General features: G+C 37.7%; 2 protein-coding genes across 6 annotated transcripts in view; one reads left to right on the top strand and one right to left on the bottom strand.

Moving 5' to 3' along the window:
• Positions 1-379: 379 nt before the first annotated feature.
• Positions 380-10,983, bottom strand: GTPBP6 (GTP binding protein 6 (putative)). Its single transcript, XM_026108986.2, has 10 exons — positions 10,605-10,983; positions 8,374-8,511; positions 7,874-7,944; positions 6,148-6,278; positions 5,330-5,400; positions 4,724-4,882; positions 3,178-3,386; positions 1,642-1,790; positions 1,182-1,334; positions 380-692 (listed from the first exon to the last, which is right to left on the bottom strand). The coding sequence occupies exons 1-10, from the start codon at positions 10,981-10,983 to the stop codon at positions 551-553; spliced, it is 1,602 nt and encodes a 533-aa protein (XP_025964771.2). The 3' UTR covers positions 380-550.
• LOC112988454 (cohesin subunit SA-2-like) overlaps positions 10,906-21,039 on the top strand; it is a 62,505-nt gene continuing 52,371 nt past the window's right edge. For 2 of the 5 annotated variants that reach the window (XM_026108992.2, XM_026108990.2), the window contains exons 1-6: positions 11,232-11,400; positions 11,788-11,968; positions 16,469-16,553; positions 17,157-17,303; positions 18,756-18,852; positions 19,853-19,929. In XM_026108992.2, coding sequence (XP_025964777.1) covers positions 11,925-11,968; positions 16,469-16,553; positions 17,157-17,303; positions 18,756-18,852; positions 19,853-19,929 — 450 coding nt within the window. In that variant the 5' untranslated portion in view covers positions 11,232-11,400; positions 11,788-11,924. Of the gene's footprint in view, positions 10,996-11,231; positions 11,401-11,523; positions 11,616-11,787; positions 11,969-16,434; positions 16,554-17,156; positions 17,304-18,755; positions 18,853-19,852; positions 19,930-21,039 lie in introns of those variants that run through there. The other 3 variants (XM_064501396.1, XM_064501407.1, XM_026108991.2) reach the window with 3 other exon arrangements.

Raw genomic sequence — 21,039 nt, 5'->3', positions numbered from 1 at the left:
TAGTTCCCAGTCCCAGTAACTCGTAACTCAAGTAATGGAACAGGTTTCGGTATTCTCTTTTGTGAAATACCACTTTTACCTGAAATCCATGCCTCACTGTACCTTAAGTGTTTTCTCCTCAAGAACTGCTACAGTAATAGGTATTGCAAATAAATTGCTGTATCCGAGAATACTGTATGGGTGGGAGATGTTCACAGATAACTTTATTTTCTGCTTTAACTATACAAACCTAATGTTTTCTGCTTCAGTGCAGTTAGATATGGCAGCTGTTTTAACTGAATGTGTTCAACCAAAAAGCATGAATCTATATGATTATTTAAATATGGCCAATAACATTTTCTTTATTAACTTTCTTTTCCCAATCAGCTACTCAGACACCTTGGAGGTAATAAATATTACTTTATTCTGAAAAATGGGACAATGTCAGTATATCAAAAACCTCAAGTGGATAAGAAATACACTGTTAATGACTTGATAGCCCAAATATTGTAAAGTTAATTTCAAATGCTCTTAATGAGATCAGTTTCTTTTTCCAGAAAAGGATGCAGTTTCATGGGATAAATAACTTACTGTTGGGAAAGAGTTTTCTGTATTTACCATAGGCAGAATTACTGATTATCACCTTCACACTGGCTGTGCCATCCTCAGGTGTGACTTCTACTTCCTGGACTGTTGCTTGTTTATATAGCCAACTGTAAAAATAAAAGCTCATCAGCATCTTCAAGGTATTCCACATTTCATAAAATGTAATCTTTGTTTTAGGTCAACTAGAGGATATTTATACATGTTCTAATATAGAAAATTTCACACTTTGAAAGATGACATGCTTCAGCTAACTTTCCATTTGCTATTTGCTGTTCTGATATAAGGCATAATGTTTTCATCAATCTTTCAGATTTGTGTTTTTATCAGAAATATGGCTCTAGGACCAGTGGAATGGTCTTTTAGGAAGTTTATGTTAGTGCACTGACCCCAGAACTCTGAAGGACACTTTCAGAAGCAGGCTCTATGGTGTCTATGGGTCAAGACTTTTTCTTAGTATGTTAGAAAGCTTTGAAAATTATCTCTGTAATTCTTATCACAGATCAAAATAAGTATGATATAATTTGGCAATTTTATGACATACAAGACTATGAGTTTCATATTTGTCAGAGTCCTTCCTACAAGTCTGAATTATTTACCTTAGCTGAGGTCCCTCTAAGTTGATCTTAACTGTCAGAATCTTCTTCCCAGTTGCTTTCAAAATTCTTTTCTCTATTTCTTCTTTCAGCTCTTCTAAACCATGACCATGTAAAGCAGAAATGGCTAGAGCATTTTCTTCAGTGGGCTTATACCTGAAAGGCAAAAATTGCCAGCAGACTTGTTCATAACTCGAAAGATTAGAATGTTTTAATATTCCAAACGTAGACTTCCTATCTATTTATTTTATTCTGGTGCCTTCCTATAGTGACCACTTCTTCTATAACTCAAGTGATTCCCTTTAAAACTAAAAGATGATGAGTTCTTTTTTATTTGCATAAATAAAAGATTGAGAAACACTATTAAGTATATGCAGAAGTATGCAAGCTATTTTCCAGACTAAGAACTAAAGAGCTTCCAGAACATAAGAAATGTTAAGTATACTTAGCACCTCCTACTTACCTTTCTATCAAATCCACTTTGTTATGAACTTCTACCATTGATTCCAATAAGTGGCTGGGAAGATTAAGATTCTTCAGAACTGACAGAACACTTGCTTTCTGGAGGATAGTTTCTGGATGAGTAATATCTCTCACATGAACTATGAGATCCTAGCAAGCATCAATATACATGACAGTTAGCTAATGAAATATTCCCGTTATCAGGCTTTGTGGATTTCATACTACTGTGGCATTGCTATTTCATAAAAGATAGAGTCCTATCCATTAGATGATACACTGTCAGGTTGACATTGTCAAATGAACTAACAGAACAGTATTAACCAGTACCAGCTTTTATAATCATGATGCCATTCGTAGGTGGCTTAGTCTTTCGCTCCACAGTGAGTATGAATTGTCTCCAGTGACCCTGAAACAAACCCTGTTTATCAAGCTAATTACATAATTCACTTATTTCAAATAATAATCTAATTTTTCCAAGCCAAGCTGTACAGCAATAACGCTTCAAAAATACTGGAGAGGAAAGACAGTCCACACTCTAGAAAGCTTTTATAGGAGTAACAGCTGAAAAATCTCTGCAGAAATAGTGAGAAAATACATGTAATTTATAATTCTACATTCAAAATGCAGGGGATTATATCTCCTTATTCTTAGCTCGTGAGATCTATACTACTACTGGTGCTTCACTTAGAAAAGCTTCACACAGAAGTTATCAGTTTCAAGTACATATATGATCAGAGATGTGGCAAACCTAAGCCAAATGTAAATAGTAAATTTGCCATGACAGAAAAACAAGCAATCAAACTCAGCATTTATATTCAAGATGTTTCAGCATCTTTGCTTAAGGTATTGCTGCAAACATCTGAAAACTGTAGCAAAAAGGGAATTTCTCGCCTTTAATTTGACACTCCAGAATAAAAGACAAACGAGATAGTTGCAGTCAGCTTTTGAAAGTTCTATCATTGTATGGTTAAAATCCAATCCTCAGAAGAATTCAGACATCCAGCTACCACTGATTTCATTACCTCTGAGGATTTAGGCTTTGCTATTTAAATGTCTGTGTGTATATGCAGTGTTAGACTTTCCTTTGTGTACTTTTATGAGTAAATGATAGGAAAAGCACATTAACATTTATTACATGCTGCCTGCATCACATCACACTCATTCACTTTTAGTGCTGTTTGAAACCTATGTAAAATACATATTCTTCCAGAGGCTTTCTTTTTTTCCTCAAGAAAGCTAGACTAAACTTATTCCAATGCACTGTCTAGGTTTTCATATATTTCATCATCAGTATCTTATTTAGGTACTATGGAAAAGGACACACAAGGCACTTCTAAAATCTTTTCATACTTATACATTCTGCATAATTTCAAGTGCCAGAAAAGTGGCTTATAGTAAGATATTTACCTAATACTTATTATCTTAGAAGACTATTACAGTCAGCCAGACATTCCAATTAACTTCCCCTGTTCTGAAGGGGTGAAGATTATCCAAAAGCAAATATGTGAGTTCTCAATTTTTGAAGTCAACTACTTACTGAGTAAGCAACTTCTTCTAACGTAGATGAAAAGGACTCAACCAGATTATGGGGAAGATCAGACAGAAACCCAATAGTGTCAACATAAATAACTGGCATATGTGAGGGCAGATAGCCAGCATGAGCTGTAATATCAAGAGTGGCAAACAGCTGATCTTTAGGTTGAAGTCCTGCTTCCCCAGTCAAGGACTTGATCAAGGTGGTTTTTCCTATTAAAATAAATAAAAATAATTAAAAAAAAATGAAGAAACATTAATGGCTTGCTTCACGTGAAATTTTAATTCATAAGGCTCAGGTAAGTGTATGATGTAAGACTTCTTCATTTTTAGTTCACTAATTTAAATCTAGCCTATGTTTAGTCTTCTATATGCTGTTATGAAGTCAGAAGACAATTACGCCTTTTGCGACTTGGAATTGGATTTAAGATCATATCTGGAAGCTATGCTGCTAGATGATCAAGACTGAACTGACATGGAAAATGGCCTGTCTACATGTCTCACCTCTAAGACTGACTGAAGAATGCTGTCATGACAGCATTAGGAAGCTTACACTGATGCACTCCTTCACACATCTGTTCTCAAATGAATCATACTAACCTTTACTAGTTAAAACCAGAAAAATCAGAAGCACTAATGATATTTACTTTAGTAGCTTTATGCTTTTATTAGGTGGCTCATCATGAACATAATACTAGAGAGATTTAATTGTTTATGAGTATTTCACACAACTTACAGTTATTAAACTAAGGTGGCTCAGTATATACTCTAGTTAAAGTAATTCAATTACATGTGCAGAATTATAATATATTTGAATCTTCAGTTTTAAAAGCATAGAAGTGTGATGGCTAAGAAAACAATAAAGTGGAACTCAAAATCTATGAGTATACAACTGATAATAAAATTAGTGCAAAGTAAATTTTTTTATAAAGATGTTGAATAATAAAATGAAATAGTTTTAAAATAATCTAACCAGAGAAAGAGTCTAGTTCAAAGTTAATTTATGCCTTGTGTCTGAATTCACTTCTGTAATCTATAAGAAATAAATAGAAAAATAACTTCACCTTTTTATTTACATTGTTATGAACACTTCTCAAAACAATATATTAGTCAATGAAAAGCTACAGTGCTTAAGTGTGCTTAAGCACACTTCTCAGAGCAGCTCTCCTCAGTTTTCTCCCTATGCCTCAACCCTTTGCAGTAATGTAAAAACCAATGTAGTTTTCTCTACTCATTCTGACCAACTAATAAAAATTCGTATTAAGGGACACAACTCTTTTCTGCACTACGTGTAGGATCCTTTCAACACAATAGGAGCTCGGCAGTTCTCCAAAGCATGGCTTGAACGCTGCAGAAAATCTTACTAGAACAACAAGCACCATTTGCTTTCCTAACAAGATCCTCACTGACATATATTCATTACACAGTCTAAAAACTAATTAAAATACAAAGCCTATTCACACTGAAATGAGATTCTGGCAAGAGCTTCTAATTAACAACTAGATAACGCAAGCTTTTTTGTGTTACAAATTTCATGAGCTTTTGCTTACCACAATTAGTATAGCCCATTACCGAGATAATTGGAAACTCGCGTCTTTTGCGTTGATTTCTAAGTATAGACCTTTTTCTTCTTAGCTTCTCCAGGGCACTCCTAATTTTAAGTTCTTTTTCTTTCAAGAGACGATTCTGTGTCTCCATGAATGTCTCACCTGAAAAATACAAACCGATAATTGGCAGAATAATCTACAAGAGATGCAGTAAATCAAGTGATGCTGTGTAATTATTTGGAAATTAAGTTAGCGGTATGGAATATGAAGTTATAAATATGCAACTCAAACTATGTATTCTTACCTAAGACAGAATCAGTGATAACTAATTTTTAAAAGATATGCTAAGTGCTTTAGAATAATCATGTGCACATATGATTAACTGCTGTGGCAGTAAGTATTTATTAAAAATTATAAATTTCTTCTCTGTCCATGACTCACTCACTGAGTCAGTAGAGATCAAAGCTTTATTATGGTTGCGATTTAAGTTACTTTCCAATATACTCTCAGTAAGATACAGCACACAAACCATCTTTCTTCCCCGCCTCTCCCTGTGTAAAGGCCACAGAGAAAAATCCTCTAATTCATAAGAATATATTTAGATTTTACCTGAGCCCATGATGTATCTCGATCCACCTCTCTGCTGATCTAACTGAGATACCTCGTTTTTCAGATTTGACCTGGCAGTGGAGTAATACTTAGTTAGATGCAACATTCTTTAAATCAAGCTATCATAAAACACCTAATTAATCTGAAACAGTAGCAATGATCTAACAGTACATATGAAAACACAAGACAGACAAAACTTGCCCAAGGCTACAAGACTGGTGAAAAATTCAATCTTCCTGTCTCCCCAAATGAAATTTGATAAATTATATAACTGTCTTAGCAAATTATAATGGCTGTCCTGAAATTTCAGGGAGCCAAAGAGGTTTTAGTTACAGTCATGCAACTTCCATGAATTTCCGTGTACAAATGTTGAGGACCAATACCATGTCATATAGAAATGTGGAAAATAAAAATATAAATAAAGGCCTTCAATCCTTCTTGTCCATAGTTTTCCTTATTAAACCTATCTATACCACATATGAAATACACATAATTACCTACAAATGTTAATCCAATTCCTACATATTCTTGCAACCCATCTTCCAGATTGGAAAGGATCAGTATCTTTTTCTATAGAAATGTATTTTGTAAGATTATCTATCCAACCATACGGGGTTTTGCCTGTCGACATTGCTGGAGCTTAAAGCAATGACACTAAAGCAAATATTTCTATGTTCTAATTAATCACTGAGCATATAATACAAACACCAAAACAGTAGCCTTTTTCTTTACAGCACAGTATTAGCATTCTTCTTTCTGTAAAGAAATGGATACTAAAATATGGAAATATCAGTATGGGATCGCACAGCTGGAGGTACCTGAGAAGAGGAATTTCAGCCAATGCTATCTGAAGTTTTGCTTCCTTAGTCCGGGCATTGCAACGAAAAATATGAAGTACAACTGTGTATCTGTCAAAAACTTTCACGCCCCAGGCATCTTCCAGTTCTTTCTTTAGCCATGTAAGACAAAATAACCTAAATGTTTTCTTCTCCTGACAATATCAGTAAATCAATTTGTATACAGCACTGCATTTGTAGTTATAGTTAGCTGATGGAGACTTGAACTCAGAGGATCTCAGGATTCCTTTTCAATGGACTGGTAGTGATCACAAGCATGTAAAGCAAAATTTTGGTTGGTCAGGAAGAAAGAAAGGTGAAAGGTGAGTTTAAAAGCTAAATCTTTGTCCTGAGTCAAGGCCAAGGTATTTCAGTGGGAATCCTTCTATGGTCTTTAATAGATTCTCACAACAACTTTTACAGCAAAACTAATAGTATTAGAAGAATCAAGAATCTCAGTGGTTAAATCCTTCCAAAAAATAATTGTGAAATGCTTGTATGGGAAAGGATAGGGATAACAAAGGAAGAAGAAAAGATTACAGCAATAAAAAAATAAGAAAGAGGGGAAGGCAGGAAAATTATTTCATAACCAGCCCCCCATGAAATACTAAAAAAATGAAAAGCAACAAAAAAACCAACCAACCAAACAAAAGTTCTAATTCATCAAAAGACACTTAAGAATATGCAAGTAGTTCCCTTTGCCTATCTTTACAACCCAGAATGCTATGTTTTATAAACGTATTCACAAACTTTCTTGAATTAAGATCCTGGTAAGCTGCATTTAAGATCTAAATATGTGTTCTTAACAAGTCTTTAGGGAGAAAAAATAGAACATTTAATGTAAAGATTTTCAAATTCCATTCCATCAATAAATTCATCAATAAATTGAAGCGTTCAAGACAGTTTACTACCTCTATTCATTTTATAAGCTAGCAAAAGCATTCAAAACTACCTGAAAAGAATTAATGTTTGCTTGCAGTGTTTGCATTTCACACCCTGCATGATGCTGTACATGCAGAAGAACTAAAATGTATTTTTTCAGTGCTTGTCTAAGCATTTCAAAAAGCATCTAAAGTTCATGCATCAGTTGTCTTAATGCTATACACACTGTAAAAAAAAAAAAAAAAAAAAAAAAAAAAAAAAAGTGAAGCATGCTTCCCCCCATTTATCTATTTAAAATATGTTTTCTTTTTAGGCATGATGAATGAAAGTGTAATACTTTCAAAAATTCAAATATAGGCTTGCTTTGAAATTAAAACTGATATTCAAAATACAGTACAGCATCCATATAGAAAATACAGAAAATAAATATAGCATCTATATAGCTGTAGAAAGTATGTGCATATATCTAATCCAGAATTTTGACATTTTTCACAACAGAAGCTGTGTTGTTACCCTCATTTTGTAAAAAAGACCATAAGCAACTTTTCCAAAATTTTACGTGAAGCCAGTGGCAAAGGTAGGAGTAGAGTCTATATTAAATGGCTATCAGGCTGCTGTAAAATTTTCTGCACTATAGCTGAATATAACACCAAACAGATTTAATCAGAATTATGTTTCCTTTCAACACAATAAAACTCAGTCCAGTTGGCTTTAGATATTACCATTTGCAAATTCAGAGTCATAACTGACCTTCCTTTTCATAACATCAAGATTTTTCCAAACAGTATTGAGGTAAAGAATATAATTTGACATTATATTTAATTACCTTTGTTAATGAAGATAGTCTTTCCACATTCAAGAAGACAGCTGTCAGATGGGACAATTTTTTAATCTTTTCTAAAAAATAGATAACCATTACAAAATAGTGTCTTAAATATCAAATCTCTTTCTAAAATACATGTAATATAAAACTGCTTTGCACTGAAAACAGTGGTAATAAAATATCAAATGGTATCACATTCTTTGCTCACAGATGTATTTGTACTGATTTAGTACAATGTCAAAAACAGCTGCCAGTTTCCTATAAGTCAATCACTTAAATGCAGGTACTTAGCTGCCTACACTTTTTAAGCAATTATGGGTTATTTTGATTCTGTGTACTTTTTGTAGCCTTTAAAGAAATATCGTTGAAGTGTGTTTGTAAACATCCCTAATGGATAAACAAGTTTGTACTTCTCTTCAGCTTTTGTACTGATCTTTGTATAGTTCATTTACAGAAGTTTTAACATTTAGAATAATGCACTGCTGAAAAATCTTGGTCCTTACCTGTCAAAACCTGAAAATTTCCTTTGCCAAAAATGAACTTCTTATCAGGGTTTTTTGTAGGAATAATTATTTTATCTAAAATTGTCCAGCTCTGAAGGGTATCTACAAGAGCAACAGCTTCAGCAATCTGTAATTCAGCTTTAGGATTAGAAAAAAAGAAAGAGTATAACATACCATCATAACTCTCTATATATGGATTTCCATGATCTGTAGTACATACATGAACAGGGAAAGACCTGAACTACACTGAAATTCTAATAGTGTATTTCTTTTAACTAGTAGTACAGGGCAGGAAATATTTTACTTCTAATTAGAGTAATTAAACTCCTACTTTGATGCAATTTTACCATGCAAAGCATCTTTTTGTCAGTACAAATTATTTCTAGGGTGGTTGATTTGGCAGAACTTTGAATTGTGTAGTCAACATAGAAATTACCTAGCTTTTTGCTTCAACACATTACTTCATTCTTAAGAACTTAAACAAGTAATTAGTTGAAAATGCATACTCTATTGTTTTAAATGAACACCATGTGAATGATGAAATTGATAGATGAGAACCATGTGAATAATTCACTAGTGTTCTGTGGTAGTATTTAAAAAATTCCTAATACTGAATACCTTGCTGCAAACTTCACTACTGCTTATTCATAAAAAACTTGCACTGAATTCTGACTTGGTAAAACACAGCAAATTCCAGCACTGTATTCTAGTTCATTAGAATAATTTTTTTTTTTTTTAATCTACATTGCATAGCACTGATTTAAGGGGACTTCATAACATTATAGGGGCTAGCAGGGCAAATCAGATCAGTGGATCAAGTTGGTTTTGCAAAGTCAGAATAAGACCCTCTTTTCATAGCAGTTTAAGCATGTTCCTCTAGATAGCAAAATACATTTCATGTATTAAATAGAATACCTTGATCTAAAAGGTAATATACTATTAAAATAACCATGATTCTCTTTCTCTTCATATTGTCAGTGTTCTTTTTGAAAAGAACACATTTTCTGTTGTACTTGAGGGGTTTCAAGAATCATTCCAAAACATTTGTTCAGACTTCAGGCTCTTCATCTGGAGGGCCTAAATAAATGGAAAGGGGTCACTGCTATTCTTCTGTATTTCTGGACAGAAAGGTGCCTTCATAATTTTTTTTTCTATTTGTAAAATGGGAACATAGCATGAAAGTATTTGAAAATGCCTGTTCAGTGTTTTATTTAAACATTGAATTAAATCCTGAAAAGGTTACAGACTTTATTCTGCATAGTAACAATTTGTTACAGTTAGCAGTAGTAATCAAACAGAATGAAATTTAGGTTTATAGCATAATAAACTTGAATATAAGCAAGTATGAGAGGACATGTCAAATATGAACTGAGATATAAGATAGCTATATGTGTACAGCTATATGTGTACATATGAAAGTTACAGGATATTTAATTCTTTCTGATACAACTTTGCATCAAAGAAGTGTTCAGAAAGGCTTCATCAGAGACAAGCTCCTCATAAATCTTAAATGTGCAGGATAAATGCATATGTATTAGCTAGCTAACTACAAATCTAAGAACAGCAATGCTAAATGAAGCCCTGATAAAGGAATTATGAATTAGTGAATGTGCCTAAATAACAGCTTAAGAGCCTCATCTTCACTGCACTGTTTTCTACAGACAGAAGAGTACTACTGCTCTTAAACCAACTTCTAGGCAAGTTTTAAGGCTGAAAGGCCCCGGCCTACCTGGCCAGGCAGCATGGTTGAAAACTGAAGGCTACCAACATTAGGTTAATAAGGGAGAAACCTGGCTATTTCCTGATGCAAGCTAAGCACTATGTACACCAAGCTGTTTTGTAGTCCAAGACCCAATGTTTACTTCAATTTAGAAGTCGAAGCACAGATCTGCAAACAGTCACGGTGAACATATTCTCTTTTAAAAAGCAATTGAAGAAGAACACATCGATCTAAACCTCCACCTATTCTGAGTCTGCATTTTGCTAGCTGACACAGACATACGCTAATGGCATTAATTCCTTACGCTTACTCCTGCAGACCTTAAACGTTTATAACAGTAGAAAACTGAACAGCAAGCAGCATGGGCAAGGAGAGGCAGAGACGTATCCTGGCTAGCGGGACCCCGCTGAGCCTACGCGGACCGCAGCGAACAAGGCAGCCTGCCCACCTCGAGCCGCAGCCAGGGGCCGGCGCCGCTCTGCGCGCCCCCCGCCCCGGCGCCCCCACGCACCCGTGCTGAGCTGCGGCTTCTTCGGGCCCCACTTGACAGCTGGGTGCACCACGGCCACACGCTGCGCGCCGGGGCTCGTGGAGAGCGGAGAGGGGCCGAGCAGCTCCTCCAGCTCCACTTCCACTTCCGCTTCCTCCTCCTCCTCCCCCTCCCCCTCCCCCCCCCCGCCAGCGCCCGCCACCCCCTTCCGCGGCCCGCCGCCCGCCCGCGGGGGCTCTCCCACGCCCGGCGGCCGCAGGGGAGCCCACAGGCGGGCGGGGGCCGCCCCACCCAGCGACCGAGCGGGTAACGGGTGGCAGCGGGCCGCGGCAGCGCCGAGAGCGGCGGCCACCCCGCGGCAGCAGGGCAGGAGCGAGCGCGACAGGAGCCCGAGTCCCATGGCCGACCGTTGGTAGCACCTCGCGGGGGAAACGGCTGGGAGAGGCCGTAACAGAGCGCGCCCTTCCGCCCTCGCTCCCACCGCTTAAGCGGCCCTGCGGAAATCGAGCACCACAGACCGCTGCCGCGCTCCGCCCTCAGACTCGCCTCGCGTAGACGCCCAGCGCTCCGCCCCCTCCACGCGAGTAGGGCACGTGACAGCGAGCCCGGCCTCTGATAGGCCGAGCGGCGCCCAGAGGCGGCCGTGATTGGTGTTCGGTCGGGCCGGGGGCTTGCGCGGCCGGTGCTGGGGAAGGGAGGGAGAGGGGGTGGTGCGCGCGCGCGCGCTCGGGCGTTGGGGCCCGCGCTCCGCCGCGCCCGCGCCCCGTTGCTCCGTCCTGCTCCCGCCACCTCTGTGGGTTTGTGCGCGGCCATACAGGTGTGCTAGGGGCCTGCGCGTCCCTGCTGGCGCTCGGCGGGGGCGCTCCGTTGCCTCCCTGGGGGGCGGCGGCGGGCTTGTGGCAGTCCCCGGCCGCTGCGGGTTGGGGGTGCGGGGCCGCGGCGGAGGGGAGAGGAGGCCGGCGGGCGGCACAGCCCTGCGCTCGGTTCGCGGTCCCCGTCTCTGACAGCGGACATCCTCAGTGCTCCTCCCAGGTGCAGTCGTCGTACCTCCAGATTTCCCCCTCTGCATTCCTTTTCCTTTTCAAGCTTTTCTCTCTCTCTCTCTCTTTTTCTTCCCTTACGGGACTTGCCTTTATTAATTATTCTTTTTTTTTTTTAGGAGAGATGCCTAGAATTAATTCTTTTCGTTTCCTTTCCTTGACAGTGTTTTGCTGCCGTTTCGTCCAGAAGAGCCAAGGCAGCGGAGCTGTGTCTTTGTTATGCTTAATCACGTTCTTGGTGAAGTTTTCTCGGAAGGAAGTGTCAGCTTGCTGTTTGTGCCGCTGAAATAATGTAGTGGAAATGATAGCCGAGCCCAGCCCAGCCAGCAGTCTTCCCAGTCAAAAGTAAGACAGGCACTGTTGCCTGTAAAATGTGTTGGTAAATTGGGACACTATCCCTGTACAGTTTGTGTCCTGTACATACTGGGAGGGTCTACAGTGTGTCATTTTGGGTGGGAGGGAGGAAAAAAGGTATTTGCTCTGTATTGCATGTTGATACTAATGTCTGTATCTTGTTGCCCCTTGTGTATAGTTTAGCATCTTCTTAATATAGAGTTTTATGCTGATATACAAGGACCCTGATCTTGCAAGCTGTTCTGTGCCTTATTCGGTACAGTGTAAATGAGCCTACTTTGAAAGTACAGGTCAGTGGCGAGTTTAGGGTAGTGAGGGAGAAAAGTGCCAACTAATGTGTAATCTCCCTGTTGGCACTGACAGGGGCAGTACATACCCCTTGTCACATCACAGGGGAGAGAATGTGGTTCTCCATGTCTTCCCTTCTTTTAAACTGCTATGATCAGGGATATAGTGTGTGTTTTCAGTCATTAGTTGAAATGATTTATAAACCAGTCAGATTGATATCGTTGTTTACAGAATGTACTTGGAAGTAGAAATAGCAGGTTATGTTGGTGAAGCAGATGTACTGGAATTTCTAATTTAAGAATCTTTAAGTAGGAGTCTTCCAGTAACGTAGATTAATTGTCCCTTTTACACAACTAAAGGGATATATTATCTCTCCTTATGTTAAAGAAGTAACTTTCTTTTCAAATGTGAGTGGCTAATTCTGCTCCAAATGTTTACAAAGATGAGAAAATTGAACTCAGAAATGCTGAAAAGAGTATTGTTTCGGGACTAGAAGAAAGGCTTTGCTTCCTTCCTGCTTCGTGTGTTTTATAAGTATACTTCAAGTGCTAGTGAAAGGATTGTATTGTGGCAGAAATGCAAGGTAAAAAGCCTGTGAGCCATATGTAGCATGGTCTAAAGGTCAAAATTGTTATGAGTTAGGAAAGGAATTCTGTCTATGCATCCTTATTGCTTCCTGATGGAAAGAAGGTAAATGACTGAGAATTATTTCTTAACAGTGCACTAGGCAGTGAATTTAGGTATGCCAACATGCTTGATATGGTATAGGCTAACAGGAAAAAAATAAAAGACAGATGAATACTTCAAAATGTGCTATATCCACTGTTGCACTGATATCCTTGAAAGGATGTTAAATGGAGTTATGCATAAGGATCAGTGCAGTAGTAACCACGTGTCATCTTTGGTCTAGTAGTTCTTATTTTGCTCAAGAAGGTAACAGATAAAAGGATGTCTTTAATTCTTTTTACAATTACTTCAACAGAATCTCAGCTGTGCAGATAGCAGTCCCATGAAAATATCTCATTGAATTTTAAGTGACTACATGGGGTTCAGTTTCTAGGCTCTGGTCTAGCTCCTGCAAATGGTTAAGCATCTGCCTTAAGAATAGCCTTACTGGAAAGATCAGTATTTAAAGAAAAGGAGGTGTTTAAAAAAAAAAAAAAAAAGGCTTGAGTGTCTGGGTATAAAAAATATAGTATCTAGGTTTAAAAAACTCCACTAAAAAACTAAATAAAATATTACAGTGATTTTTTTTTTTTAAATAATTCTTTGTATACAGAAACTAAATAAGAGCAAATGAGTTTTAATGGCTTTTTAAGGAGTGCAAAATAAGCCTAGAAATTAGGGAACTAAAGAATACCTAAAATGTAGAAAGTCTTACTAGTACAGAAGAACTATGAAGTTCGTAATAAAGTGAAAATGCTTTTTCTTTTTCTTTTTTGTTTTTCAAGGTGGTGTCCAGCCATAATGGCTCTTGATAGATTTTTTTTTCCCCCCCCCCCCACATGTAATTTTATTTGTTATGGGTCGTGATGAGGGATCTTTTAAAATAATTTTTAAACAGGTAGAGGCCTAAACCTGCTTAACTGTGTTGCCTTTGGTGTGGTGTTTGGTGTAGATTGACTGTTGGAGTGTGGTGCTTACTGTGGCAATTGCTATGTACAGTGGTGTATTGATAGCTAAAGTGACTAAATGGCTTTTTAGTATTTGTTTAGTGCCTAGTTACTTTTGTTGTGTGTTTAACAGACATGCTTAGTACATGTGTGAAAGTTAGTCCAACTGGCATCATTGCATAGGGTGTATCATTTTGCTTGGTGTTGTTAGCCCAACATGCGGAAGTTGTAGCTCACCAGTCTCTTCTTCATTAATGCAGCTTCACACAGGCTAGGTAAGCATGCTGTTCCATACAACATGCATTCACTCACTTCGTTGAGCCTCTTTTGCTACAGGCACCTTCTACCTGGCATGAGTTGACAAAATAAGTAGTGTGGGGTTGGTACATGGCATCCATAGTGACATTAATTCGGAGTGGTTTTCCCACGTGCATCTTGCTTGCACATCAGCTTTAACACTTCCAGGATTTTCTTGGGAAAGAGCTGCATGAGATAAAGCTTCAATAAGGTATATTCTAGACATAGTTTTAAAAGCACTACATGTTCAGACAAGTACTTGACTGAACTGTCTTGCAGCAATGTTGATTTTTTCATCATTTAAATATTTTAATTCAACTTGGACCCAATTATGGTTGCTGCAATGAAATGAATGTGTTTTGATTATGAGATGTAGCAAATTGCTACGTAGTACATAGAAACAATTCAGGAAGATCATGTGAGAGTATATTGAGCATTAAGGTATAACTCAAAAATGGGAAGCATAGTGAAATACTGGCTGGCATCTGAGTGGCAGTTTTAGTAAAACAGCTCAAATAGGAATGTGTTAGGCCCATAATGTTGCATTCTTCTTTGAAGTCTAGAATGAAAGGACTTGCATAGGAGAAGCAGCTCCTTGGCAAACGCTTTTGGATTCTCTTTGTTTGTGGTATGTAGAAGAGTCTGGGAAGAGACTGCATCAGAAAAGCAATATGTATTGCTATCTTTTTTTTTAATTACCTGTTCTTTTGAACTAGAAGGTTTTTGGTGGTGCTTGACTTATGTAATCTCTGTGGCTCACAATTAGAAATCAAAGAAAATATTTTGAAAACTTAAGCAAACAGTTGCTTATAGCATTTTGACTTGGTTGTGAGCTACAGTTCATCTCCCCTTTTCCATCACACGTAGAAGTTCGTGCAACAGATGTAAGGATTGGTTCATTCTGATTTGTTTCCTTAGCTTCTATCCATCAAACAGTATGGTACCCTTTGAACTCTTCTTTGACAAGAAGTTTGTTAAATTTAACTTTAATCGGACCTTTCTCTGTAACAAAGTTAAGCATTTGCATCATCTTATTTAGAAATTTGATATATTTTTGTAGAAACTATACAGCAGAATATGACTCTTTGGAATAATTCCACATCACTCAGTTGCGGTGAAGTGTCCCAATAGATTCAAAAAGTAAACTGAAATGTTATTATGTAAAAACATCTCTCTGTGCTCACTAATGAAATAACCTTAGGACCTTGGTCCTGCAGTTTCTGCTATGCAGGCTCAGGATTTGCTTTGCAGAGGCAGTGTGTGACTGAAGCTGCTTGGGAAGAAGAAGAATAGTGTTTACCTGACATTGATAAACCTAGCCGTACTCATGCTGGATCTGCATCCAGCACAGTTAATTCTCCATCTTTTTAACCAACATGGGATTTTGGAGAGTTGACTATATCTGACAGTGTGATACATTGTTTTGTTCTTCCTACAGTGATCACTTGACTTACTACACCCTTTTGTCATAGCAGTAGCATGAACGTTTAAGTAATTGTACAGTCTTATGTTTACTTTGTTTTTGTGCCTGCTTATAGTACAAGCCAACTGGCTTCATAGCCTGGCCACTGTAGTTTAAAAGGAGGCCATAACAGCCAGCTGCCAGTACTGGACCCGCTGCACAAGTGGGATTCAACTCATCTACTCAAACTTGACTTTTGGCAAAGCATATTGTTTTAGCACTAGGAAATACTGAAAAATGGCATGATTTCATTGCAGATAAATGTGTGGTTTCAGCTCTCCTAAAAGGTACATCTTTCTTTGTAAAACAATTCCTCCATCATATTAGAGACAACTTGCGAATTAAATGTCTTACGTACCTTTTTTCTCCCAACATAATTTATAGAGAAAGAAAAGCAGTTTCTTCCTCCCGCTTTGAGTCATAGACCCATCAAATGTCGTTCTGTGTTTTGTGTAGAAGACTCACGAAGTTGATATAGAGCTGTATTATCTATTGATGGTGCAAAGGTGTTATAGGCTGCCTTAAATCAATATCGGCTTTGTGTTTCATTTACTTCTACTTGATTAATGTCTTTGATAGAGTTTCACTAGTTTTCTAATTATCTGTCAAGTCTTTTAGGAAAGAAAATAGTTTGAGAAAGGCTCCAGATCTCGAATGTATTTTCAAAGTTAGTTATTTAGTTTCTTAGCAACAAAAAAAAGAAACTGTCCCAAACCATTATGTATAAATAAAATATTAAAATTCATATGTATGCTTTTATTTTCTGTATATATTTATTTAGTTCTGTGTTGTCACAGCTATCCCCTTGAACATTTGTTTGTTATGCTTCAGAGAGAATGCTGTCCATGATGAGACAGTGCCCGAGTCTGCTGTGCAGAATGGCAGCTGTTTGAGAAATGGCAACCTGAAAACACCAGTAAGTTAACTTTTCATAATAGAATTTATTTTCTGTCTCATTCAGTTGTTACTAAATTGAGTCTTGCATAAAACAATGACAACACAGTGCATCTAAAACCTAATCACTGGTTACAGCTTGATGGCCAAATTCTCTTGGCATTAGAGCCTCAGTACTGGGTTTTGAACATTTCAGTGTTCTTCCTTAGTTGCCCATTTTATGCAGCTGATGCTAATTTGCAGGCTGTGTGCTTACCCCGTTAGTTAACAGATGTGGAAGAGCTGTGCTTCTTGTCCACTCTTCAGAAATTACAGCTGCTGTTGAAAAATGCCATTCAGGTAGTACACAACTGCTCAGCAGCTTCTTTCCAGTTACAACTTCCTACATTTACACATCCTATTAGAGAAAATTTCAAACTGGTAAATTCTTCCCTTCATCACCCTCTGATGCAGTCATGTTTGATATGGCTTTGTCAGTGTCAGTGAGGCTGAATAGTTAGCATTCTGGGGAAATCACTAAAATGAGAGTAACATAAATGTCTTATAAAGCAATAATTCATATACCAGTGAATGGATATTACATGTTTCATGTTCTCACATGCTTTCTTCACCTGACTTATTTCAGAGAGAGAAACGGAAGGTCCGAGAACAGTGTGAAAACATAAGGAGAAATTCCTCCAATAACAGAAGAGTGAGCCATCTGCAGAATGGAGAAGTAGTTGAAGCAGTTACATTGTTTGAAGTGGTTAGCATGGGGAAACGGGCCATGCAGGTATTTCCAGCTCTAAATTCTGAGAGGAGTTTGTGGGAGGGAAGACGGATAAACGATGGTCATTTAAATTATTTATTCTCTGGAGCACTAAAATTTTGCTTTTCTTTTTTTTTTTTTTTTTTTAAAAACATAAATGGGAAAAACATGTTCGATTGGAAGAGGGTTATGACCATAATTCTTGAAAAGAATGTATCTTCAAGAAATTAGCAAAAAAGTAGCTGTCAGATATTTAAAGAGAGAAAAGAAATATGTACCTAAACCAGTTTTCCTAAAGCAATGTCCGAACCTACATAAAGAGTTATTTTAAAAAATAAAGAAAATGTTCATCAGTAGAAAATTTTGGTTGTTCAGGATTCTGGAAATAAGGCTGTTTATTTAAGAGCCTGCCTTTACACGTCCTTTTTGCAGTTTTCCTTTATTCCCATTACAATGCAATTTGAAAGCACTTTGTATAATAGTCAGGTTCCCTGCGCCTCTATCTAGTTAGTAGTTTTCTTCAGTATGATGAAGCCTACCTTCCCATACTCTGTGTGTAGATGCATATGTGTCTGTTATGTTTGTATGAAAGATTAGAAACTGGAGCCTCAAATATTTTAATATAGTACATAAACACACTGTGCACTGGAGGCATGTCTGTGCATATGGAATGCATATTTATATTTTGGATGCTAAGGCCCCAGTCTTCCAAGGTCTTTGTGTAGGTGGGCTTTTGCCATGCTACAGCTGTGTTAACTTCAGCAGGGCTCCCAGAAGGGCCCATATTCTGCCATGTGAGGCATGTTATGAAGGGTTTGGGAAGACAGTAGCTGAGACCAGTCTGCTTCTGCTGGAATTCATCAGACCTGTGTGGCAACAAAAGTGAGCTGAAGGCTGGATGATTTGTCCCAGCAGACCCTGTGTCATGTGCAGGCTGTAAGCTGGACTGCCCTAGAAATGAAATTTGGAGTTGTTTTCTAACTGAAGACTTGTAGTATGTGAACTATTTCAGCCTTCTACACAAACGAGGCACTAGAGAAGAACAAAAAAACTTCCAGAGGCCATTGCTAATATTAATTACAAGATTGTGCAGAGTTTAAATGCTGACAAAAACCCCCAGTAAATCTGCTACTTCAGTGCTGCCAAGAAGTCAGGAAGAGAACATTTTGTATTTATATATATAACTTACTAAAGCTGTACTTTTTTCCTATTCATAGGGAGCAAAGCATTTGTGAAAGACAAAATTGCCTAGAGCAGAACTTGTGAATGAGCAGTTCAAGACTTCATTTTGCCCCAGAAGGGATGTTTTACGTGTACTATTAGAGATGGAACAAAATGATGTGGAACTTACTCTCATTTTTATAATTGAATGAAGACAGAACAATGTTAGAGTATATCTGCATTATGGATATCCTCAGTGGAGTGTGGCATGCTGTGGTTGGCTTCTGACTATTGAGTTTCTTTAATCTCTTCTAGTCCGTAGTGGATGACTGGGTTGAAGCTTATAAACAAGACCGGAATGTGGCGCTTCTAGATCTGATCAGCTTCTTCATTCAGTGCTCAGGCTGTCAAGGTAATTCACCTGCTTAATAGCCCTTTGCTTTGCCCGTGGAGCGAGTGAGAGTCATCTGAAGTATGCTTTCTAAAACTGTTTTTTTTCTTTCTTTTTTCTCCTCCAATAAATTGTGTAATTACAATCTGGACTCTTTGTTTAAGACAAACTCCAAATGGGTCAGGACTAATAGCAAAGAATGTTATCAGTCAAATTCTTCAACTCTGTGTATGCAGCATACCAACTCTGAGAGCTGTCTTTGAAGGTGGTTTGCAAGGTCGAGTTTCTGAAGTGACATGTCACATCCCTTTGCAGAATCCCCACGTAGGAAATTCTAATTAAATTAAGTTAAAAGTTCTAATTAAAATCCTGTATTTCAGTTGCCATTTGTTTTGTAGTTTTCTAGTGTCATTTGTTTTTTCTAGTATCTTTGTTTGAAAATAAACAACTAACAAATTAAGCCCTGTGCTTTGGTGTCTAGAATAGCAACCAGAGGGTTGTGAAGCTAATTATTTCATAACAAACATTGAGGCACAGTGACTTCTGGGGATGGTTTGCTAACTGAAAGCTTCAGGATGGAAAATGAATATTTAAGAAGACTATTCTGTTTACTTGCAACTTCTGAGCGTATTTAAGCAGCTAGAATGTACCTTTTACATGTCAAATTTCGTCCAGAACTTTGATTAACATGCCTTCTCATATGGAAAGTGTTTTGGGGTCTTGGACTTACAGTGGGTTAAATTTTAGCAAATCCTTGAAGTAAATGAATGGTCAAAGACAATAGCAGTGCTAGACAACATGGGGCAGGTTTCTCTAAAGAGAATTTCAGTTTTGGGTCATCCGTATTTTCTGCTATAAATCTATTTATGTCACCCTGTACCATTGCAAACACAGATAAAACAGTGTGATCCCCCCTTTCTTGATATTTTGGAATTTAAAATAAACTCCTTACTACAGATTGGACTTGATTAATGTAATATGCTTGCCAATAATCCTTCCATTTACAATGTTACTTTTCTAGGCATGGTAACAGCAGAGATGTTTCAAAGTTTACACAAGAAGGATGTCATGCGAAAAATGACAGAGACTTTTGATGAGGTAGGCATAGCTTTGACTTTGCATGGTGTTTTTATATAAATGAGATGCTCTACCTTGATAGGCAACTTGGCAGAGTTTTTGCTGGTTATCAGGACCTGTGTCCCACTTCCTTTCTGTGGGAAAATAATCCTGTTTTCCACGAGAGAAACTTGATGTTGTAAGGACCCATGTTAGCATCAGCAGAATAATTTTTGTAAGTTACTTTTAATTTCAGAGTTTTATTAGGGCTATTTAACTGCAGTCTTTCTGAATCTGGCATTTGCTTAGGAGCTCTTTTGATAGCAGCTTTACAGAGGTAAATATAACCTGGCCTGGCAGCAGGTAAACAGTTCCTTTGGTATCTGGTGGATAGGTGGTTTTAAAAATGTTCCTGTGGACTATTGATGAGCCGTTTTAAAGATAATTTTTCACTGATACTTTTATTTGAATCCTTTTCTCCCATTTTACTGACAATATGAATTTTTGTAACTATATTTTGTCACATGAAAGAAGAAAAATGCATTTGTGATTTTGGAACATTGTCAGAACAATAGTGAGTATCTAATTTCTTCAGGTTTGTTAAGAAGAATGCATGCCTTTACAATACCTTTTCTCTGTTTGACTGATCCTTGGCTGGTTATGCTAATATCAAATTTTCTGCAGCTCTCTCACAGTTGCTTCTGTGCTTTTTTCAGTATTTGCCACCTCTGAATTGATTTGTCAAGCTGCAGCCATCAGCCTTGCTTTAATTGAGCTTTTCTCAATGACCAGCTGCTGCAGAAATTCCCACAGAGGATGGATTTGCCAACGTATTTTTTTTTTTTTTCATTTTAGGACTGTATTAACAGTTGGGCTAATTTTGACAGAAATGATCCAATATACGTCAGGCCATTTGAATTAATAATCTAGCACTTCTTTCACAACTAAATTAGCCCTGAGTAGCACCTGTGATAGGATGGGCACTCATTATTGTTGTTATCACCTTCCACGTGTTACGGCTCTGGAACCTTTTTTCATGTCCTGGTGGGGAAAAAAGAAAGTTCTACAGTTGCCTTAGAAGCTGTATTCTACATCCTATAAAAAGAAAGCGGCTTTGTTTTTGAGGCACTTTTTTGACCTGCTACTCTAATG

The sequence above is a fragment of the Dromaius novaehollandiae genome, chromosome 1, assembly GCF_036370855.1.
Source record: "Dromaius novaehollandiae isolate bDroNov1 chromosome 1, bDroNov1.hap1, whole genome shotgun sequence".
NCBI lineage: Eukaryota > Metazoa > Chordata > Aves > Casuariiformes > Dromaiidae > Dromaius > Dromaius novaehollandiae.
Note: the sequence above shows the minus strand (reverse complement) of the source record. Positions and strands in the feature narration are given on the sequence as shown.

Bases quoted from the DNA above. Each gene is read 5' to 3' on its own strand.
- GTPBP6 (XM_026108986.2), bottom strand. From the start codon at position 10,983: ATGGGACTCGGGCTCCTGTCGCGCTCGCTCCTGCCCTGCTGCCGCGGG. The intron at 3,387-4,723 runs GTAAGCAAAAGC...TTATTTTAATAG, and splicing joins AATGGGCTATACTAATTGTG to GAAAAACCACCTTGATCAAG. The intron at 693-1,181 runs GTAAATAATTCA...TTATTTTTACAG, and splicing joins TTAGAGGGACCTCAGCTAAG to TTGGCTATATAAACAAGCAA.